Source organism: Perca flavescens, chromosome 5, assembly GCF_004354835.1.
Source record: "Perca flavescens isolate YP-PL-M2 chromosome 5, PFLA_1.0, whole genome shotgun sequence".
Classification (NCBI taxonomy): Eukaryota; Metazoa; Chordata; class Actinopteri; order Perciformes; family Percidae; genus Perca; species Perca flavescens.
In genome coordinates, this window is record NC_041335.1 from 8,212,210 (window position 1) to 8,232,468 (window position 20,259).

Genomic DNA, 20,259 nt, shown 5'->3' on the forward strand with positions numbered 1-20,259 from the left:
TAGCATATCTCTTTATGCTTTCAGGTTATTGGGATGTTTTTTTGATTGGGACTGCTGATGCTACTGGGTTACCACATGCAAATGTTCAAATACTATACAGTGACAATTTGATGTGGGATTAGACATGTCTCAGTCAGCCGTGCAGTTTTGGAACTGCACACCACAGAGCGATGTCACACGTTTTTTTAGGCTTCAACATTTTTTGTCACATACAGCAAACCTCTCCTCACTATCCACGAGCTGCCGGTCCCCTAAACACAGTGTAAAAAACACGGACAGTCCAGGGTCCACAAACGCTAACAAAAACAAAGTGGGCAACCTGGACCACAAAAACATGACGAACCGTGTTCCAGCGTTCAGCCAATAACCAACAAGAAGGATTTGGGGTGGGGGTTGGGGGGTTAGTTCGCTGAAGCACAGAAGGGAGGGGGAGGGGACGGGATGAGGAGGAGGGAGGGGCTAGCTAGTCTCGTTTTGTTTGAAAATACTTTGAACGTTAACAAGAATAACGTCACCCAACATCGCTTGGAGCAACTTTAACTTTTTTATAATTAAAATCAATCAAATTTGTGGGGTGTGTGCCAATTATAGGGGTATCACACTTCTCAGCCTCCCTGGTAAAGTCTACTCCAAGGTGCTGGAAAGGAGGGTTCGGCCAATAGTCGAACCTCGGGTTGAGGAGGAACAATGCGGATTCCGTCCTGGTCGTGGAACAACGGACCAGCTCTTCACTCTCGCAAGGATCCTGGAGGGAGCCTGGGAGTATGCCCAACCGGTCTACATGTGTTTTGTGGATTTGGAGAAGGCGTATGACCGGGTCCCCCGGAGATACTGTGGGAGGTGCTGGGGAGTATGGGGTGAGGGGTCTCTTCTCAGGGCCATCCAATCTCTGTACAACCAAAGCGAGAGCTGTGTCCGGGTTCTCGGTAGTAAGTCGGAGTCGTTTCAGGTGAGGGTTGGCCTCCGCCAGGGCTGCGCTTTGTCACCAATCCTGTTTGTAGTATTTATGGACAGGATATCGAGGCGTAGTCGGGGTGGGGAGGGGTTGCAGTTTGGTGGGCTGGGGATCTCATTGCTGCTCTTTGCAGATGATGTGGTCCTGATGGCATCATCGGCCTGCGACCTTCAGCACTCACTGGATCGGTTCGCAACCGAGTGTGAAGCGGTTGGGATGAGGATCAGCACCTCTAAATCTGAGGCCATGGTTCTCAGCAGGAAACCGATGGAATGCCTTCTCCAGGTAGGGAATGAGTCCTTACCCCAAGTGAAGGAGTTCAAGTACCTTGGGGTTGTGTTCGCGAGTGAGGGGACAATGGAGCGGGAGATTGGTCGGAGAATCGGCACAGCGGGTGCGGTATTGCATTCAATCTATCGCACCGTTGTGACGAAAAGAGAGCTTAGCCAGAAGGCAAAGCTCTCGATCTACCGGTCAGTTTTCGTTCCTACCCTCACCTATGGTCATGAAGGCTGGGTCATGACCGAAAGAACGAGATCCAGGGTACAAGCGGCTGAAATGGGTTTCCTCAGGAGGGTGGCTGGCGTCTCCCTTAGAGATAGGGTGAGAAGCTCAGTCATCCGTGAGGAGCTCGGAGTAGAGCCGCTGCTCCTTTGCGTCGAAAGGAGCCAGTTGAGGTGGTTCGGGCATCTGGTAAGGATGCCCCCTGGGCGCCTCCCTAGGGAGGTGTTCCAGGCACGTCCAGCTGGGAGGAGGGATTATATCTCCAACCTGGCCTGGGAACGCCTCGGGATCCCCCAGTCGGAGCTGGTTAATGTTGCTCGGGAAAGGGAAGTTTGGGGTCCCCTGCTGGAGCTGCTCCCCCCGCGACCCGACACTGGATAAGCGGACGAAGATGGATGGATGGATGGATGGAAATTTGTTGTTGTACTCACTAACATTAAGTACGGGTTAGTTCAAGATCACTTCAATTTATTACATATTGAGTAAATGCACTCTTTCATTCAAGGCAACACAATTTTCTATATTTTGTTTTGAATTGAGTTTTTTTCATTAGTTCAGGGAATGAATAGCAGAAAAAAAATAATTTCAATCATATCTGTTTGCACTAATTTATTTGACTTAAATAAACTTAATTTTGTGATGTGTACAGAGAATAAACATGATACAAAAACACTTTTAAAACATGTATTTGAAACATAAATAGGATTGAAAATATTGCCAACAATGGTATTGTAAAAAAAAAAACAGGACATCCTAAATGACCAACATTCAACAACTAGAAACTGAATATGCTTAAACTAATCACCTTGAAGTCTTTAAATAATAAACTTAAACCCTGGGTTTTACTAATTGTAAAGAATTAGTTGGAATACCGGCACTAGTTGGTCATCACACAGTTCAAGGACCCGCCCACTGATACCATCAGGTCCTGCTGCTTTCTTGGTGTTCACATGCTTGAAAGCCCTCCTGACGTCATACTCAGAAAGGAAGAGGGGTGTGAGATCCATTAACCTCAGCTTCAGCTGTTTTTGCTTGTTGGCTGCTGATGGCCTCAAAGGATTGTGTGTGAATTGATGCCGTAGCCTATATTTACGTTATTTTATATATTTTTTACATTATTTTATATATTTTACGTCTATATTTTACGTAACATCTAACGTTAAAAGTTATATTTTACGTCTTACAGTGAAGGACATGCCACTTCTGGTGGCACATGCCAGGACATGCCATTTCCGGCTGCCACATGCCACTTAAAAATCTAACTCCTACTGCCTCAAAATCAGGATAAAATTTGTTTTGCTTTCGCAGCTGCAGTTGACAAGGAGGAAGGGGTGGGATCTAAATGACAGTGGGCACAACTGGAGTCACATGTGCAAAATTCTGTCTGCACAGCAACAGTTCATGTGGACCAAACTCTAGTTCGTTTTTCATTGCTTGAACACAGTTTTCAAAACTCTACACACTTATCCCATGACTTTAACCACAACGTGCACAACACTGTAGATTTACAGCACTTTGTTCAAATGCTAACACACTGCTGTCAAAACTGTTAACCACACATTCAAAACAGAATGGATTTCAGTCTGGCGCCTATCAAACATTGCTGATTGGAATTTTAGCTGAAAGCCTAAGCAGGTGTCTTTTGTTTTTAGATTAGTTAGTGAACATATACGATATTTATTCAGAGAAAGCTCAGATAGACTTTTTTTGTATACAAACACCAAATAAGAATGAAACAATTATACACTATACTGTTTGAGAGAAACAGGTAAAAGAGCAAAGATACCAATATGTCCAAGTAAGATGTCTGAGGTTATGTACACAGCTATAAAAAAAGTGAAAAACACTATATCTTTACAATAGTAAAACTGTGTTCTTACTGTTTTTCAGAAAGTAATGGAGGTGAAAGCAATGGAAACACCACATTCATTTGTATTTAGAGATGATGCAGACATCCAATGTGAAGAAGAAAACATGATGCTGGAAAGAGGCAGTAGTAGTCACACTATTCTTTGTTACTGTTACATATGTACCTTTAGTTTTTTTACCCAGTAATTCCATAAATTACTAGAGACAAAATACTATATTGAAGAAAACTGGTGATTTTCATTCCTTCTTGTTAACCTTACGTAAAAATTGGTATATTAAACAATCTATATCTTTTCCTTAAATAAACTATTGAGTAGTGTCAAGTCACTCAAATTGTTCAAACTGTAAAGATGAGAAAGTTTGTAATTTCTGTATTGGTGTTTGATACTAGTGTTTTTACTCTCAGTGTGTTCTGAGTGACAGTGTGTGTTATCTCAGTGAGGATTGTTCATAGTGTTTGGCTGCACTGAGCCTGTTTTGAGACGTGTGTTAAGAGTTGTGTTGCTTTGAATGAGTTTTGCAGGTGATATGAACTGTTTAGCTCAGGTGACTGTTGGTAATGCAGACTGTGGCTTGAGTTTTGCACATGTGACTCCAGTTGTGCCTACTGTTGCTTAGCAATCAAAAAAAAACTGTAATTAGTCATAGTTCTTAGACCTTGCCACATGCGTCTGGGGTTGCTATGTTGAAATTGTAATTCCACTTTCTTCCTGTATTTCCCTTTTTGCCTCCTTTACTGCTCTTCTGACATTGTAGGTTGCTGCTTTAAAATTGTCTGTTTCTTAGTCTATATCCTTCACGTTCCACTTCTGGGATTGCTCCCATTGCCGGATGCATGTATTATCCGTTTACTTCCACTTTCTTTGTGTTGGAATTTTAAATTCTGTGGATTTATGAGGACTATTGTTGACTATCTGTCCAATCTGAGTTTTCTCTCGCACCACTATTTTGCAGCAGCTGTGTGGAGTTTAGCACCGCCCATCACGATTCTGATTGGTTTAAAGAAATGCCATTTTTCCTCCCCTGATGCTATGTGGAGGAGCCAGACCCTCCTTCAGCGCGCTTTAGAGGGGGGTCTGACAAAGCGAGACTACTGTTTCCATACTGCAGTCCTAATTAGTTCTAATTAGATCCTAATTCTTTCTTCATTTAGCGTATGTGTAGTAAGAGCTCTATTTTAATAGACCATAACCTGCCTTTTGGTTACTTGCACAGCTTAGCACTAATGGTCTTCACAGGTCCATTAAGTTCTGAGCAATGTAGAGCCAACCCAGGACCCCAGTGCAAATTATACTCTACCATCTTTGTGTCAATATGTCTAATACCCAAATGGATCTTAATGGAGCCAAACTCAGTATCAGTTCTGACCAGGCAGACTGTTGGAAGAAAATATTTTAGGAAATTAGTAGCCTATGTAAATAATTGATGCCAGTAGATGATCACAGATTTTTGGAATTTGATTGACAGATCATTGTTGCATAACATGTGTTTATCTTACTTGCTATAAATGCATCAGCACTTGACAGCCTCTTTAACAAGGCCACGGATCTCCACTGACATTGACTCTCAACACCCCCACCCCGCCCCTAGTTACTACACTTTGCACTTTGCATTACTACTTTGCACATTGTAGGCAGCTGCTTTATACTTGTCCATGTTCCCAGACTGCAGTGCATGTTTATTACATTCTTTTTGTTTCTATGGTGATTATATACATATGTAAATCTATAATATAATCTATAGTATATATATATATATATAGACCTTGTATGTGTATATATATATATATATATATATATATATATATATATATATATATATATATATATATATATATATATATATATATATATATACGTCCCTGGCAGATAGTGAGCATGGACCTGTTCAACCAGGCAGGAAAGGATTTTCTGCTCGTGGTGGACCACTACTCTGACTTCTGGAAGGTCGATCTGCTTCCTGACCTCTCAGTGGAAACTAGGGTCCTGAAGTGCAAGGCTCAATTTGCACGCCATGGCATACCAACCAGGACATTTCTGACTGTGGATGACAGGTCGCATGTGGAACTTTCGGGACATTTGCAAAAGAATGGGGCTTTGTGCATGTTATGTCATCACCAAGACATCCAAAAGCCAATGGCAAAGCAGAGTCTGCAATAAAGATTGTGAAAAACTTGTGTAGAAAGTGTGTTAGTAAGTCTGGATGTTCTCTACAGAGAATTAACAGATGAGTTCAATTGAGATTCATGTTTGGTTACAATGCCATTTAATGGATTTGGATATCTTACTACAGGAAGGGAGATGTTACAGGGTGTCTTGTTACACTGCTTAGGCAGCAGCTCCACCCTGTGGTTATGTGGGTATGTTTGTAGGTAACAGAAAAGTCAGCGCTGTCGTGTTCTACCAGTGTGTGCCAGTATGCTGTACATGAATACACAGATCTTACGCCAATGACTGACTAGCGTCTTTAATCTTCAACATACAACAATAATCCAGAGGAGTTAAAGTGCTAATATTATGCTTTTTGGCTTTTTCCCTTTCCTTTACTGTGTTATATATATTTTTATGCATGTTATACGTGCATAAAAATGTAAAAAGTGAAAAAGCCCAAAGTCCACCCCAAAGGGACTTACCATCCCCAACAGAAAACACTGTTCACAAACTGCTCCAAACAGCTCTATTCTAGTCCAGCCTTTACTTCAGAGACGAACACTCGTCACATTGTAACACACGTTATAATGCTCGCCTAGCTGCGAGTGTGGCACGTCCTCAAACTCTGCAACTGACTAGCTAGTAGTGCTTGCCTTGCTACTGCGCATGTGCGACTCCCAACAAAGATGTAACAGAAGTGTGATACCTCACTTGGTAGCTAAGACAGAGAGCTCAACACACAGGGTGAAAAGAGGAGCTGCAGCAATGTCCAGTACAACAAAATAAAAATATTTTTGAAAATGAAACCACATAAACCTATTCTGGTACAACCTCTAAATACCTCTTAAACATTGGATCATTTTCCCCGCCAGACTGCTTTTGACCAACGGAGAGCCCATGACTGTCTTCAATACAGTTTGTGCAAAACTTTGTGCAACACAAAGTCTGATTGATTTGTAATGCTGAAATAGTCATTAGATAGTTGCATGCAGTATGGACGCCACTGTAAAGCTACTCAAGATGGGCTTCTCTCATGGTCAATCCGTGGTTGATCACATGATGAATACGTGTGGCCCTGATCTCATCAGAGATGGCTCTCCTTCTTCCTCTTCTTCCCTCCTCCTCTTCCTCCTCCTCCTCCTCCTCCTCGTTGTTGTCCCCTGCCTCTCCCTTCTTCTCCCCTTGCTCTCTGTCTATTGTTGGCATCCATTGTTCAAAACAGGTAATCTGACCTATTGACCTCTGACATTGACCTATGTATAGGCCTATACTAAAGCAGTGATTGGTTAGTGTTCAGCCCTGGAGTTTCATGCCTTAGACCGGCCCACTTTATATATATATATATATATATATATATATATATATATATATATATATATATATATATATATATATATATCCCCTTTTTACAAAGCTTTCAAATCAAGTCAAGTCAGTTTCATTAATGTATTGCTGAATCATCAGGTATCATTAATTATCTCAGGGCATTTTTCATTGAGCAGGGCTCTTCATTACTATTAGTTCTTCTGAATGACAATCCTACCTGCCCATTGTGGTGTGTTGGGCTCATGACTGGAGCTTGGTAACGTTACTGGGCCTTGTTCTTCACTGTTAGCAGCAAACTGGACTAGAGTCACTGCATGAAAAACAGTACACGTCGGCTGCTGCTGAAGAGCTACAAGAAAAAGTTTGATACATGAACGGTGGTTTGCAGACAACGTTGTTTTGCACACTCGCTAGCATCTTGCACTGCTCCTAACTACCTTTACGATAGCTTACTTATCGTCCTCGTCTTCTTCATTTGCTTTTTTTAAAATGTGCTCAGTTTGAAAAGCTTTCTTCTTTTTTATTCTGGCCTTTTCAGCACCGCCTTTGCTGTTATCCATTTTTATCTGACTTTTTTTATTTTGAGCAACTTGCAAGGTGCCGTGTCGGGAGTCAAAAGATAATCACGTCATCATTAACCTGCAGGCTGCACTCTGCGAGAAAATATTAAATAAAAAAGAGTGGGACTGCAGTAAAATAATAAATAAAAAGAGTGGGACTGCGGTAAAATAATAAATAAAAAAGCGGGGCTGCTGAGAGTGCAGGCAGCCTAGGCACAGCATCCATATTTCAACCCAGTGCCATGACAACAACGGCCCCCGCGGCCAAAAACACAGACCGGCCCCCCGGGAATTTTCTCTCTCTGTGCTCCCGATTAGCCAATCCGGGCCTTGTGGTAAATAAGTGTAGCATTTTGATTGGTTGTGTTTAGAAAAGGAAGTCACTTCCTGTTAGATTTTTGTGTCTTAGGTAGAGAATTGTGTGTAATGTTTTGAAAAAAGTGTTTTATGCAATTGAAAACTGAGTGAAAGGCTGAGAAATAGCTTATGGTTTTGGAGATTTGCTGTGTAGTTTTGCACTTTGAGTGAGAAGTTTCAAAAATCGTGTGACATGATAAGATTTTGTGTGTAAGCAGTTGGAAAAAACTGTAAGTAAATGCAGAAGAGCGGTTCCTCATTACGGTGGGGACCTGTTTCAAGTAGAGATGGTCCGATACCATGTTTTGCTTCCCGATACAACTGTATACTACTATCCCTGTTTGGATGTGATATGATTTCTATCTTTGTTGTCGGTCTGGCTCAGGTTAAACTCTTTGTAAAACATGAACAAACACAAACAATGAATGCCACAGAACTTTCTTTTATTATCCAGTTTGGCAGTCAGTTATAACGGAAAAAGAACATAAATAAACTACTTTAACGTAGATTTTCTTTAGGCCTTTATTACATGGTATCGGATCGGTGCATAAACTCCAGTACTTCCCGATACCGATACCAGCGTTTTAGGCAGTATACAGGAACATATTGAAGGGTTTACCGCTGCCCGTATGTTCAAATCGGGTTTGTGGTTAGGGATATTCTCTCTCTGTTTATTATGGTTCCAACTTTATTCATTAACCTTAATGTCTTCTTGTTTTATCCTTCATGGCAGTCTCAAAACATGATGAAACAATTAAAAGAGGAAGGTCACCAATATGTAGAGCAAAAAAAGGGATGTTATCATTTTGGTTATTTCAGCTTTCTGTTAAAGGTCCAATATGTAATATTTGTACTGTAATAAATCCAAAAATGACACCAATGCCTCATCAGATATTAAGGAAACATGTTAAACTGAAATACTATCTTTTCTGACAACAATGCTAATGTCAGTATTTTTTCTTTTTGAAATTTACATTCCGTGACGGAATTTATGTTTATGTTTTGATCTGTGTGTTGTTATCAACGGCCCAGTTTGACAGGCAGGCCGGGTTGCCAGATATACCTGTAAAAACGTAAACCCAGCGCGCTACAGCTGTAATGGTAGTACAGCCATGAAAGCAGCAAACAAACGAACAGGATCAACGGAGATAGATTCTACATGACATAAAAAAAGAAAACAGCATGTTTCTAACAGTTGCGTGACCAGAGACGTAACAACCCCCCGGTAAATATTGGAGATGTATTTGAAAGATGGAGACAGCTTAGAGCCCAAAAGGACGCAGAGTTGGCTTATTTTCTCCTGAACAGGTAAGCATTAGCTTCAGGTTAATTTATCACAGCTACTAGGGATGGGCATTTTTTGTCATTTCAACATTTGTGTACTCACATTGAATTATTGAATTATGAGTACCCGAGTTGGTTACTCGCAAAAACAATTGAGACATAGGCAGTAAAGTAATCCCGACTGGTCCTGGCTAACGCCGCCATGCTAACCCTGTTAACTGCTAGCTAACGTTACCGGGAGGACCAGGCAAGCAGCCCATGGCTGTTTACAGCGTCTAGCCTCTTCAGCGGCTGGAGCCGACAACGGTGAGTTATTTTTAGCCACGAGAAGGGGGCTGTAAATCGGAAAGAGGGGACTGTGAGTTTGCAGTGTGTTTAGCAATTGTTGCCGTAATTCTAAGCCAATGAAGTGTGTTCCGTTGGCAAGGTAGTGGTATTTTTAGCAAAACACACCTATTAGCTAATGAGACAATCAAGATAAAAGGAAGGCCAGGACAGGTTCTATCATCTTCGTACTCTTCTAGCTCTAGAGGTGTAATTATATTAATACATAAATCTATTCCCCTGCAGATGTAACTGAGGATCCCAACGGTAGATTTTTAAAGGTGCAATATGTAATATATTTAATGTATTTCATCAAAAAAATGACCACAATGTGTCATCAGTTATAAAGAATCATGCTAAGTTGAAATACCATGTTTTCTGACAACAATGCTAAAGCCAGTATTTTCTCCTTTTGAAATTTCCGTTCCATGACAGGATGTTTGTTTGTGTTTTGGCCTGTGTGTTGGTATCATCTGCCTATTTTGACAGCTGGGCCAGGTTGCCAGATATGAAAATGCAAACCCAGCGTGCTACAGTTGTAGTACAGCCATGGAAGCCAGACCCAACAATTCCAGTAATTCCCCCAAGAGCAAGCATTTAGTGCGACACTGGCGATCTCTCCATCTTTCTAAACGGTTGCATAACCAGAGATGAGGTAAAACAAATATAAATAGTAAATAGTAAATATTGGAGATGCATTTAAAAGATGGAGACAGCTTAGAGCCTAAAAGGACACAGAGTTGACTAACTTCCTCGTAAACAGGTAAGTGGTGAGCTTCATTCATTTATATCACGGCTAACGTAGGGATGGTCTTTCATTCATTTCAACATTCATGTGCTCGCATTAAATTAAATACTCAATTGAGTAATTGAGTACTCAAGTAAGTTACTCGCAATTTGTTTTTTTGACACAGCCGGTGAAGTGATCCTTCATGCCGCCATGTTAAAGGTCCAGTGTGTTTAGTTTTTCATTATCAAAAATCTGTGTTGCCGTTCACAAACTTGAATATTTACCACCAACATCAATTCCAAGTATACCCTTTGGCTTGAAATTTTACATTTACATTCGCATGAACTGGGGTAGACGCTCCATATTCATGCGCCATCTTGAAATACGCTAGCCGGTAAGGGACATACAGGAGATACTGCTCTGCCTTTCGCGTTTTCGCTGACACATGATAAACTCACAAGTGCTGCTAATGTACAGGGAGGGAAGAAGGAAACATGGAGGACCACACGTATTCAAAATCCAAATTTCAGGAACAGGAGTCTTCTTCTTCGCCCAGAAAAAGAAAAAGGATATTGAAAAGAGCAAGAGACCGGCTTTTTGAAGCATGAAGGCTACCGTAGCTGTAATACGTACTTTGAACTGCGTGGTGCGAGAGACTTGATTGCGATAAATGATCTCAACACTAGATGGGAGAAATTCCTACACATTGGACCTTTAATACACGCTAACTGCTAATGTAGGATCCATGACAGAAACCGTAAGTTTGACGTCCTCATAAGGGAAACATGCTATTTAACTTTGGCCATACACCCGGTAGGCTGAATTGTTGGATTGGGACAGTGTTCTCTACAAGTCGCTTTGCAATGTATGTAACGTTATGTTATGTGATTGTGTACCATTGCCAGCATCAAGGTTAATGTTATGAGATGTTGGACAGTAAGATGATTTCCACTTTCTTACAAACTGGCATGCAACCATAATGTGTAATGTACTGACTGTACAGTGTATAGACAAGCTGTATAATGGGTCTGGAAGTAGTAGTACCGACGATCTCCCCCCTGTCGAAACTGTTTCCCCGCTTCTGTTCAGCAGGCGTAGCCGACAGACAGTGACTGTGCCCTGGATACAGACGACTGTGAGGTCGTGGTCTTTTTAGCGACTGTTGTAGTGACATCAAGCTGAGAAAAGGTGGCTTGTCAGCCGGGTACAGAGCTCTGGCAATGCGTGACTAGCATCAAGCTAACATTGACGTTGTGTGACATTGGGTTTAGCGTTCTTACCTTCCGCTTTCTTTGTATTGTAACTTTAAACTCCGGTCGATTTATGAGGACTATGGTTAACTGCTCCTCAGATCTCTGCAGGGTAAATCCAGACAGCTAGCTAGACTATCTGTCCAATCTGAGTTTTTTGTTGCACGACTAAAACAACCTTTGAACGTACAAAAGTTCAACCAAAACATGTTCCTTCCCGAGGCTATTTTGCAGCGGCCCCGCGGCTCCTCTCGGCGCTTAGCACCGCCCAAGACGATTGTGATTGGTTTAAATAAATGGCAATAAACCAGAGCACGTTTTTCTCCCCTTCCGTATTGCTGTGTGGACTAGCCAGACCCTCCTTCACAGCACTGTGGAGGAAGGTCTGGCAAAGGAGACTACATTCTGTGTAACCCCCCATCCACAGTCGCTGGGTCAATGACGTCATGGCTCACTTGAAACCGGAAATGCTCAGGTATACCTCGAGACCAATGAATTAATTCCATAAAGTGTGGCAACCATTCCTGGACTATTATAACACTGTCTATAATTTACACAATGTCACTTAATGCCTAGTCATGCATTGCCAGACCTTCGGGTCTGGTTAATCCACACAGCATTCGGGGATGGGAGAAAAACGTGCTCCGGTTTATTGGCACTTCTTTAAACCAATGACAATCGTTTTGGGCTGCAAAATAGCCTCGGGAAAGAACTTGTTTTGGTGGAACATGTACGTTCAAAAGTTGTTTTAGTTGTGCGAGAGAAAAATCTGATTGGACAGATAGTCTAGCTAGCTGTCTTGATTTACCCTGCAGAGATCTGAGGAACAGTCAACCATAGTCCTCATAAATCAACCAGTGTTTAAAATTCCAACACAAAGGAAGTGGCAGGAAATGGACAGCCGCGGGCAATCCCGGAAACTGCCTTTATTTATTTAAATTTTTTTATCCATAGTACCATTATTGATTATGCCTCTGTATATTTATATTTACATGGTGGTAATTTTTTGTCTCTTTTTTTTGTCTGTCTGTGCTTGTCAGTCTCCGGGGAGGGAAGGGTGGATGTTGTAGGATGATTGTTTGTTTCTTGTTTGTTCTGAAGAAACCAACACTAATAATTGAATAATAATATTTGCTACTTTTCACATTTTCCTTGGTGTTTTCTTTGATATTTAAATTTAAAAATCTCAAATGGCAAGTTAGCACAATCAGCAGGAGAGTTCACACAGTGGTGAGTTGATTTTCCTTTCCTCAGTGTCTTATGGTCCAAAAAAATTTAACATTGTAAAAATACCTAAAATTGCATAAATTAGCATACACTGTTCACAAAGAGGACATGGAGACAGCTGGACAGGTCCACGCCTTCTAGATTACATAGTCCCTGTTTTCAGTATGTTAATCCAAAAAGTGTGGGTGAATGAAAAGTACAAGACATTTTAAAATTGTGATTAGTGATTATTTTCTGAAAAAGGAAAAACAAACAAACCATGTTTACCTTCAGATTATATAAATATTTATTTCATTTCAGCTCTGGTATATCCACATGCATGCTAAACATGGTGGTAAAGAAGTTCTCTAGTGTTTAGAACCCATTGTATAGAGTCTGAAAACAGTCTGTATCAAAGATAGCTAGCTTAAGTAGTTACTTGTTCGAGAATTCCTTCACACGACCCATTTGTCACTAGAGAGACAATTACCAAAACAAGACAACAAGCGCATTGTTTTGGTTTAGCTCTCTGCACTCCTGAAGGGACAGCAGAGCTATGTAACATTTAGAAAAGGCAAACAATATGAGAATTGTATCATTTCGAGTAATCCTTCATCCCTCCAACCATAAATAGTCCTTCATTTTAAGTAGGTTTGATTAAAACAGTCTTTACAACAGTTGAAGTATCCTGTGTTAATACTCCTTATATCTGCTGTAGATATATATATATATATATATATATATATTTGACATATTGTAGGTGTATGTGTGCAGGTCAAATGCAGTTTAATATGCTACTCCACTGTGGGAGAACTAAAAAAGGCTGAGACAGTGGGAGCAGGCTGAAGAGGGGCCGCAAAGAGCAGCTTTCCTTAGAGGCAGCAGCAAAAAGCCACAGTTTCATCCAGGGTTACTGCACCTAGTCAAACACCGGTCACTGAAGGTAAGGAATCATCTTGGGTGTGTAATGTACTGTGTATGATCTATGCAGTGGGGCAATGTGACCATCAACAAGATACAGAAAGGTAGTTGTGCAAGTCTAGTCCTAGCATTTAGGTCAGATGAGGATAGCTGCTTCAGTAAAAGGTAAAAGCAGAGAATATTCATTCAGGATACATCAATCCAATCCTTTATATGGCTAACATCAACGGCTCAGCGTTTCTACTATTAGTTATGTTCATTTAGTTACGACAGACCAACAAATTAGTATTTTGAAAGATTAAGTTAGATTGGTGCATTTCTTATTGCCGCATACTGGATTATATATTATGTTAGCATTTTTGAAATTTTGACAAAGCCAGGCTGTTTCTCCCAGCTTCTAGTCAACTGATCACCTGCTGGCTGGTGAATGTAATGGACTTTTTACTCCCTTTACAATTATTTTTTACGTTGTAATATGCTGTGTCCCCTCTCTTTAAAATGGTTTCAAATATATTGATTTCTATGATACTGATTGGTTTTATGACAATGTGTCTTGTCATATTGAAGGTAATAATCTAAAGCATTTAGCATGATGGGTTGTACTTGACATTATGCAATCTGTTTTACACCTACATGAACCTTGCCCCTTTTTTCATGTTTTGCCTGGTGAAGACTTGGTAGGATTTAAACCTCGCCTGTTCACTTCTAATAAACATTTGGGAGCTATGTTATAGTGTGCGGATAAGCTCTGCTTTCCCCTTAATCAACAAAACTATTACATTTCAGTTAAAAATCTATAATGCACAATTATGGGTCAAATATGTTTTCAAAACCTGGACATCACTTCTTTCTGAGACATGTCCTGTCCTTTCCAGATGAGTAGGAACCCTGTAAATCTAGTCAACGATAAGGAAACAAACAACAGTTCAAGATTTGACACAGCGCTCCAAAATCTAGCAGAACATGTGTGAGCCATGTGAGGTAAGATCTCTTTCCTGTACAGGTTAGCAGCTATTTACAGATCACAATAACCATGGGGACAAGCCATGTTAGTGAGATACCATGTATACAGGATGGACCTGCTCTGTTTCAGAGTTCTAGGTAAAAAGGTTTCAAATTACTTTGAAATCATTCAAGTTATATATTAAATATAGCAAGTTTGCACAAGAAACTTGTAAGAACTGTAAATGCAAATTGACTCTCAGGTTTCATAACACACTGTCATCAATTCATGCATAGAGGAACTGGACTGAGAACACAATGACTGACATAACATACTGATAAAGATCACGGTGTGTTCATGAAATATTAAAATAAAATTTAAAATAAAACCAAAGCCTGCAGTACGAACTCAATGAATTCAAAAGTGCAGATTAATAAACATGGATATTGATGAAGGTCTATCAATCAATAACCTGATAGAAAAACTGAGTCATAGCTCAGTGGCTGGACTCTGCTTCTATTAACACTGGATATTATATGCATGTCTGCTACCTGTTGGAAGTCATTCTGAGTTCTTTGATATTGGCTGATTGTAATTTTTTGAACACAACTAGGAAAGCAGAGTGATGAAAGAACAGAATGTGGCTGTAGAATTGGAGTCATTGGTCCCAGATTCAGTCCTGCGTCAACAACAAAAGAAATAGTGCTGTGACGTCCTTTAAATGTCCATGAGCGCCTCATTCATCATCGTCTTTCTCCTATATGTACCTCACACTCTCCATCCTGTCCATTTCAAGGGTTGGACTGAGCAGAGCAGTGTATGTGGAGTGTGTGTATGTGTGTAAATTCAACTCTTTGTACACACAAATGCTGCATTGGGAGTGTGAAGCATCTCAATGTCCAGGTTTACTTGTGGAACCTTTGAAGGGTGGAGTCATCAAACAGTGGGTTCTTCACCTCCATTTCCCCAGTCTAAAGATGGACAGAGAGAGAGGAACACATTCTGGGTAACATAGTTCATTATCAGAAATACATTTATTTTTAAATAGGAATTAGATTTTGTGGATCTATGGAGTATAGTATAAATAATATGTAAATAATGAAAATATTACTATTATTATGAAAGAATGCACACATTTACAGTATATTGAGTAATGTGTCATCCAGCATCCGTAACTTTATTATTAGTATTTAATCATGTTATTGACATGTTTTACAGTTGGGTTTGGGATCAGATCATGTGTAAAAAGTTGTGTTTATATTTGTTTTAATGTTTTTACAAATGAATGTATTATAATTCCTTCTGTACCTATTTGGATCTTTCTGATCTTAAAAATGGAATAAAAAAGCCAAGATACCCAGCCCCAGCTTTGGAACTTTTTCTTTCACAGCAGACTTTTTAGGCTCTATCTTATTTCCGTCGCAAAGCAGCGCACAACGCAGCGCACAACGCAGCGCAATTGTTATTGGTAGTTTCAGACCACCGTGTGTAAGTATTGTATGTACTTGCGCCCATGGCCGTGTTAGTCCTAATATGAGGTGTGGTCATGCACATTGTTGCCGCATTCCTATCTTGAGGCAGAAGAAAGCGATTGTGCATCCAGCCGCCAGGATGACAACGCAAGAAGAAGCTGAAGAAATAATGTCTTCTCTGGCTGAAGACGGAGGTGGTAACAGCTCGTCAGAGGCTGGTCACGATCCTAACCCCTCTTGCTCCTCTCTCCCGTTAAATTGGAACAGCCAGCAGTGGAGAGACTGGAAGAGCCCGTATACATGGCTGTTTGTTAAGGATGGAAGCTTGGGGTGCGTCGCGCTTCATTGAACGGAGGAATTATAGTATTCTTCGGTAGCCTGAGTAACTTTAACCGTTGTTCATGTGAAATCTCAAAGACAGCCTGATGCTTTGTTTATAGACTATTTTTGGGTGGCTGTTTGACCTATCTATTCCTGATGATAAAGTATAATAGGATAAATCCTGTATAGTGCATACACTTGTAGCTGTTATGTATCTTTGTAAGTCATTGGAAATCGCAAAAAAAAAAAAAAAAGTATAGTTCGAACACTGTCCACAGCTATTACCATTCAGTAACAACCCCGCCTAGTGTTTGAAGGAAACACAACTAAAGTAACGAATCCTTTAATTCTGGCCACTTGGGGGTAGCAGAACAAGCAGAAAACACAACATCTTGCTTCTGTGTGTGGTATGCCTGAGGGGAAAGTGCTCCAGATGGTCATCGCCACTGCCCAGAAGATCATTGGCTGTCTTCTCCCCTCCCTGGAAGATCTTTATAGTTCCCGCTGCCTCAAAAAAGCCCAGGGCATACTAAAAGATCCATCTCACCCAGGCACTCTCGCTTTGAACTAGTGCCCTCGGGAAGACGTTTCAGGACAATGAAAACACGGACACAGACTCAAACAGTTTTTATCCAAAAGCCATAACTGCGCTACTTGAGTATTACGAATGAATTGTGCAGTGAATGCCTCGTATGTGTGGTATGTCTGCGTTTGTGTCTTTACTTTCTTTTTATATATTTTTATAGTGACTTTTAGGGGTTCTTTTACATTTATTTATTCCCCTGTTTTTCACTTTTGCTGATGTTTCGCACTGATAGGACTGTATCCAATTTTGTTGTACATGTACAATGACAATAAAAGACTATTCTATTCTAACTTACATACAGTATATCACCTACATTTATACTGTACGCAGAAACAGAGCAATATTAGCATTCATTAGGAGTCATGTTTGTGTCCACCTGATGGATGTAAGTCTAATATTCACTCTCTTTTTAGCTCTAGTGGTCTCCATCAACTCCTGAGAAAAATATCTACTTCTTTAACATTACTTACGTTGTCTGCTGTTTGGTGCTAAGCAACGGAGCCTCTTTACACTTGCCTGCTGCTGCTTGAAACAAGGTTGTTAAGAGCTTGATTGTGAGCTAGAAAATAAAAAACGAGCTAAAATGCTCCATAGAACTGAGGGAGTAATTGTGTGTTTGTGATTATGAGAGACATATTTCACATTACACATGGCCATTTGAGCCATTGTTAATTAAAAAAATGATTGATCAGTGTAGCTTTACATTTAATTTATATCGTGGCTTAAAATACAATATAATATTTAGTTATTTGGCATTTTATTTTATTTCTGATTTCTGGTTAAGGGCTTCCTACTGACAGCATTGATTCAGCATTGAATTATGCTGACCTGATGATATACACAATATAACTTACAATAAGATGAGACACTGTAATAACGCAGCGTTTACTCACAGGTGCCAATCCAGGACACTCATACACTGTGAAATCTCCGTCCTCGTTCTCCTCATCGGTCGATGCTCCTGAGTCAGCAACTTTTGGATCATCCCTTTGTCTACACACACACACACACACACACACACACACACACACACACACACACACACACACACACACACACACACACACACACACACACACACACACACACACACACACACACACACACACACACACACACACACACACAGGATAACACAGATTTGATGAGGCAGAGAGGGCAGGGAGGGACAAGAGACAGGAGACACACATGCCCAGGAGAGATGTGCGCGTCTGGGCTCGGGGGGTGACTCACTTCTCCAGGGAGAGCATCTGCTGCTTCTGGTGCTGGTAGTGGTACATCTGGGCACTGTGGGCCAGCTTCTTGTCCCCAGGCTGGAACATACCAAGGGGCAGAGGGGACATTAGAAACTCAGTGTTATTCATCCACATCCAGTTTACATTGACTTCAGAGCATGTGTCCTTTCTACACATGTTCAAGTTGTGAAACCACTTAAAAGGATCACATTGTTAAGGAGGCGTCCAACATTAACACAAAAAAGTATAAAATTAACATGTTATGATATGCTGGCCTATTTAAAACTTTCTCTGTTCTCTGTATTAAAAGAGCTCTGAAGAACTGACAACACATAGATTTAGGTTATTTTGTAGCAGACAACAGTTAACAGTTCAACTTTGATTTTGGCACTGTATTTCTGTATTTCTGGTAAACCATTATACAGAATAAGAATACACTCAACATCAAAATGCTTTGGGTAGGGATGTATTACTGAGTAATATTATACAGCGCTTTTCTAGTCTTAACTACTCAGAGCACCTTAAAATAGTACAGGAACCATTCACCGTTCACACATCAATGGCATAGCATCATGAGCAATTCAGGGTACAGTGTCTTGCTCAAGGACACCTCGACATGGGATGCAAGGCCAGGGATCGAACCACCAACCTTCCAATTGATAGGCGACTGGTCTACCACCTGAGCCACTGCCGCCCCATCATAATAAGTATTGAAATTTGATTTAGCTTAACAAAAATAGTCAAAATTATTACACTTACAACTTACAACTTATATATTCATTTTTCTCATAAAAAGTTGTTTGCCTAATAGAGAATATGTGTAAACTAGTAGTATACGATATAAACAATTATTACACTTACTACTTTTACTATCACTATAATGCAGTTTATGAGAAATATGAATTTTTGATGGTTAGAATTACATAGTTATCCAACATAATAATAGCTGCAATAGTTGTTGTTTTTTTGCCACTGGGCCAGTAGAAAAAGCTGTAAACACAACATGGTGAAAGTGTCAAAAAAAAAAAAAAAAAAAAGGTGCTTAGTTACAGATTCAGCAGACATAGAGCTATTTAGTTAGGGGTCCAAGCAGCGACGCACGCTGGAGTTCTATTGTTTTTCTTCTCATTATTCTTTCTTCTAGGGCTGGGTTTAAAAACCAAAATTTTCCAATTTAAATCCATTTTCATTTGAATAATACAAAATTTATTCATAAAATCCAATAATCAATCTTTCTTTTTGATGGAATCTAAGTAATCCATTGGTACCAACTATGTCATGCTAGCTTGTCGGGAAGGGGGTTTCCTCCAAAGTTAGGCTACATTTTGGTGAGGGCAAAAACTGGCATAGCCATTTTCAAAGGGGTCCCTCTGCCACCTCAAGATATCTGAATGAAAATGTCACTCAATACTCACGGAGTGTAGTCTGTAGAGATGCACTTTATTGTGTGTTCATGTTAAAAAAACAGTATGTAACTGCTTGGGTTCAGTTCTTAATGTGAACATTGATACTTTTATGAATGCAGCAGGTTATAGGGAACCTTGTACAATTGTAGAATTGCCTTAAAATTTAAAGCTCAATTGGTATTGTAACTGAAATGTTCCTAACCTAATTGATATGGAATCGAAAATTAAATTGAATCGGGAAAAAAAAATCTATTCGGGACCTTGTGAATTGGAATCAAATCAATTCAGAAAATCATTGACGATACCCAGCCCTACGGCGCAAGGCTATTATATTCACTACTGTGTGAATTTCATTCATTAAATTTTTCTGTCAAAGGTGTTTGTGTAGCAAAAGCTGTAAGACACAACTGTAACACAAAAAAATTGGCAGGTGGTTTATCTATCTTGAAACTATCTTGAAAACGACTTGGACTAGAGTCAAAATTCTTTCACCATTTTAATCTGTCATGTCATCTGCTTCTTTGTTCCAGTGGCCAATCGTCCCAAAACTTAGTCAGGCTCATCCACAGGCTCCACTGATCTTAAGTTATTAAAATACATTTTGATACGTCAATTGTTATAATTATAAAAGCCAATAAATTTTTATCAAAATAGCTACAAATGTAGTCATGTGAAACAAAAGGTCATTAGCTACATCAAATGTTTCTAAAAGATTTACATAACTCAACAGAGCATCAGCATATAGTTATGACCACGATGGATTATTTTAAAAGAAAATTAAGTTTTCCTTCTCGTCAGTTAAATAAGAAACAAGCATCCAAATGCTCGTAATCTGCTATGACTCTGATCATTGCCGTTTG

At 40.0% G+C, this 20,259-nt stretch overlaps 1 protein-coding gene across 2 annotated transcripts in view; it reads right to left on the bottom strand.

The window, feature by feature from the left end:
* Nucleotides 1-12,818: 12,818 nt before the first annotated feature.
* npdc1b (neural proliferation, differentiation and control, 1b) overlaps nucleotides 12,819-20,259 on the bottom strand; it is a 30,629-nt gene continuing 23,188 nt past the window's right edge. For both annotated transcript variants that reach the window (XM_028577176.1, XM_028577175.1), the window contains 3 exons: nucleotides 17,992-18,071; nucleotides 17,652-17,751; nucleotides 12,819-15,350 (listed from right to left, as the gene is read on the bottom strand). In XM_028577176.1, coding sequence (XP_028432977.1) covers nucleotides 15,285-15,350; nucleotides 17,652-17,751; nucleotides 17,992-18,071 — 246 coding nt within the window. In that variant the 3' untranslated portion in view covers nucleotides 12,819-15,284. The remainder of the gene's footprint in view (nucleotides 15,351-17,651; nucleotides 17,752-17,991; nucleotides 18,072-20,259) is intronic.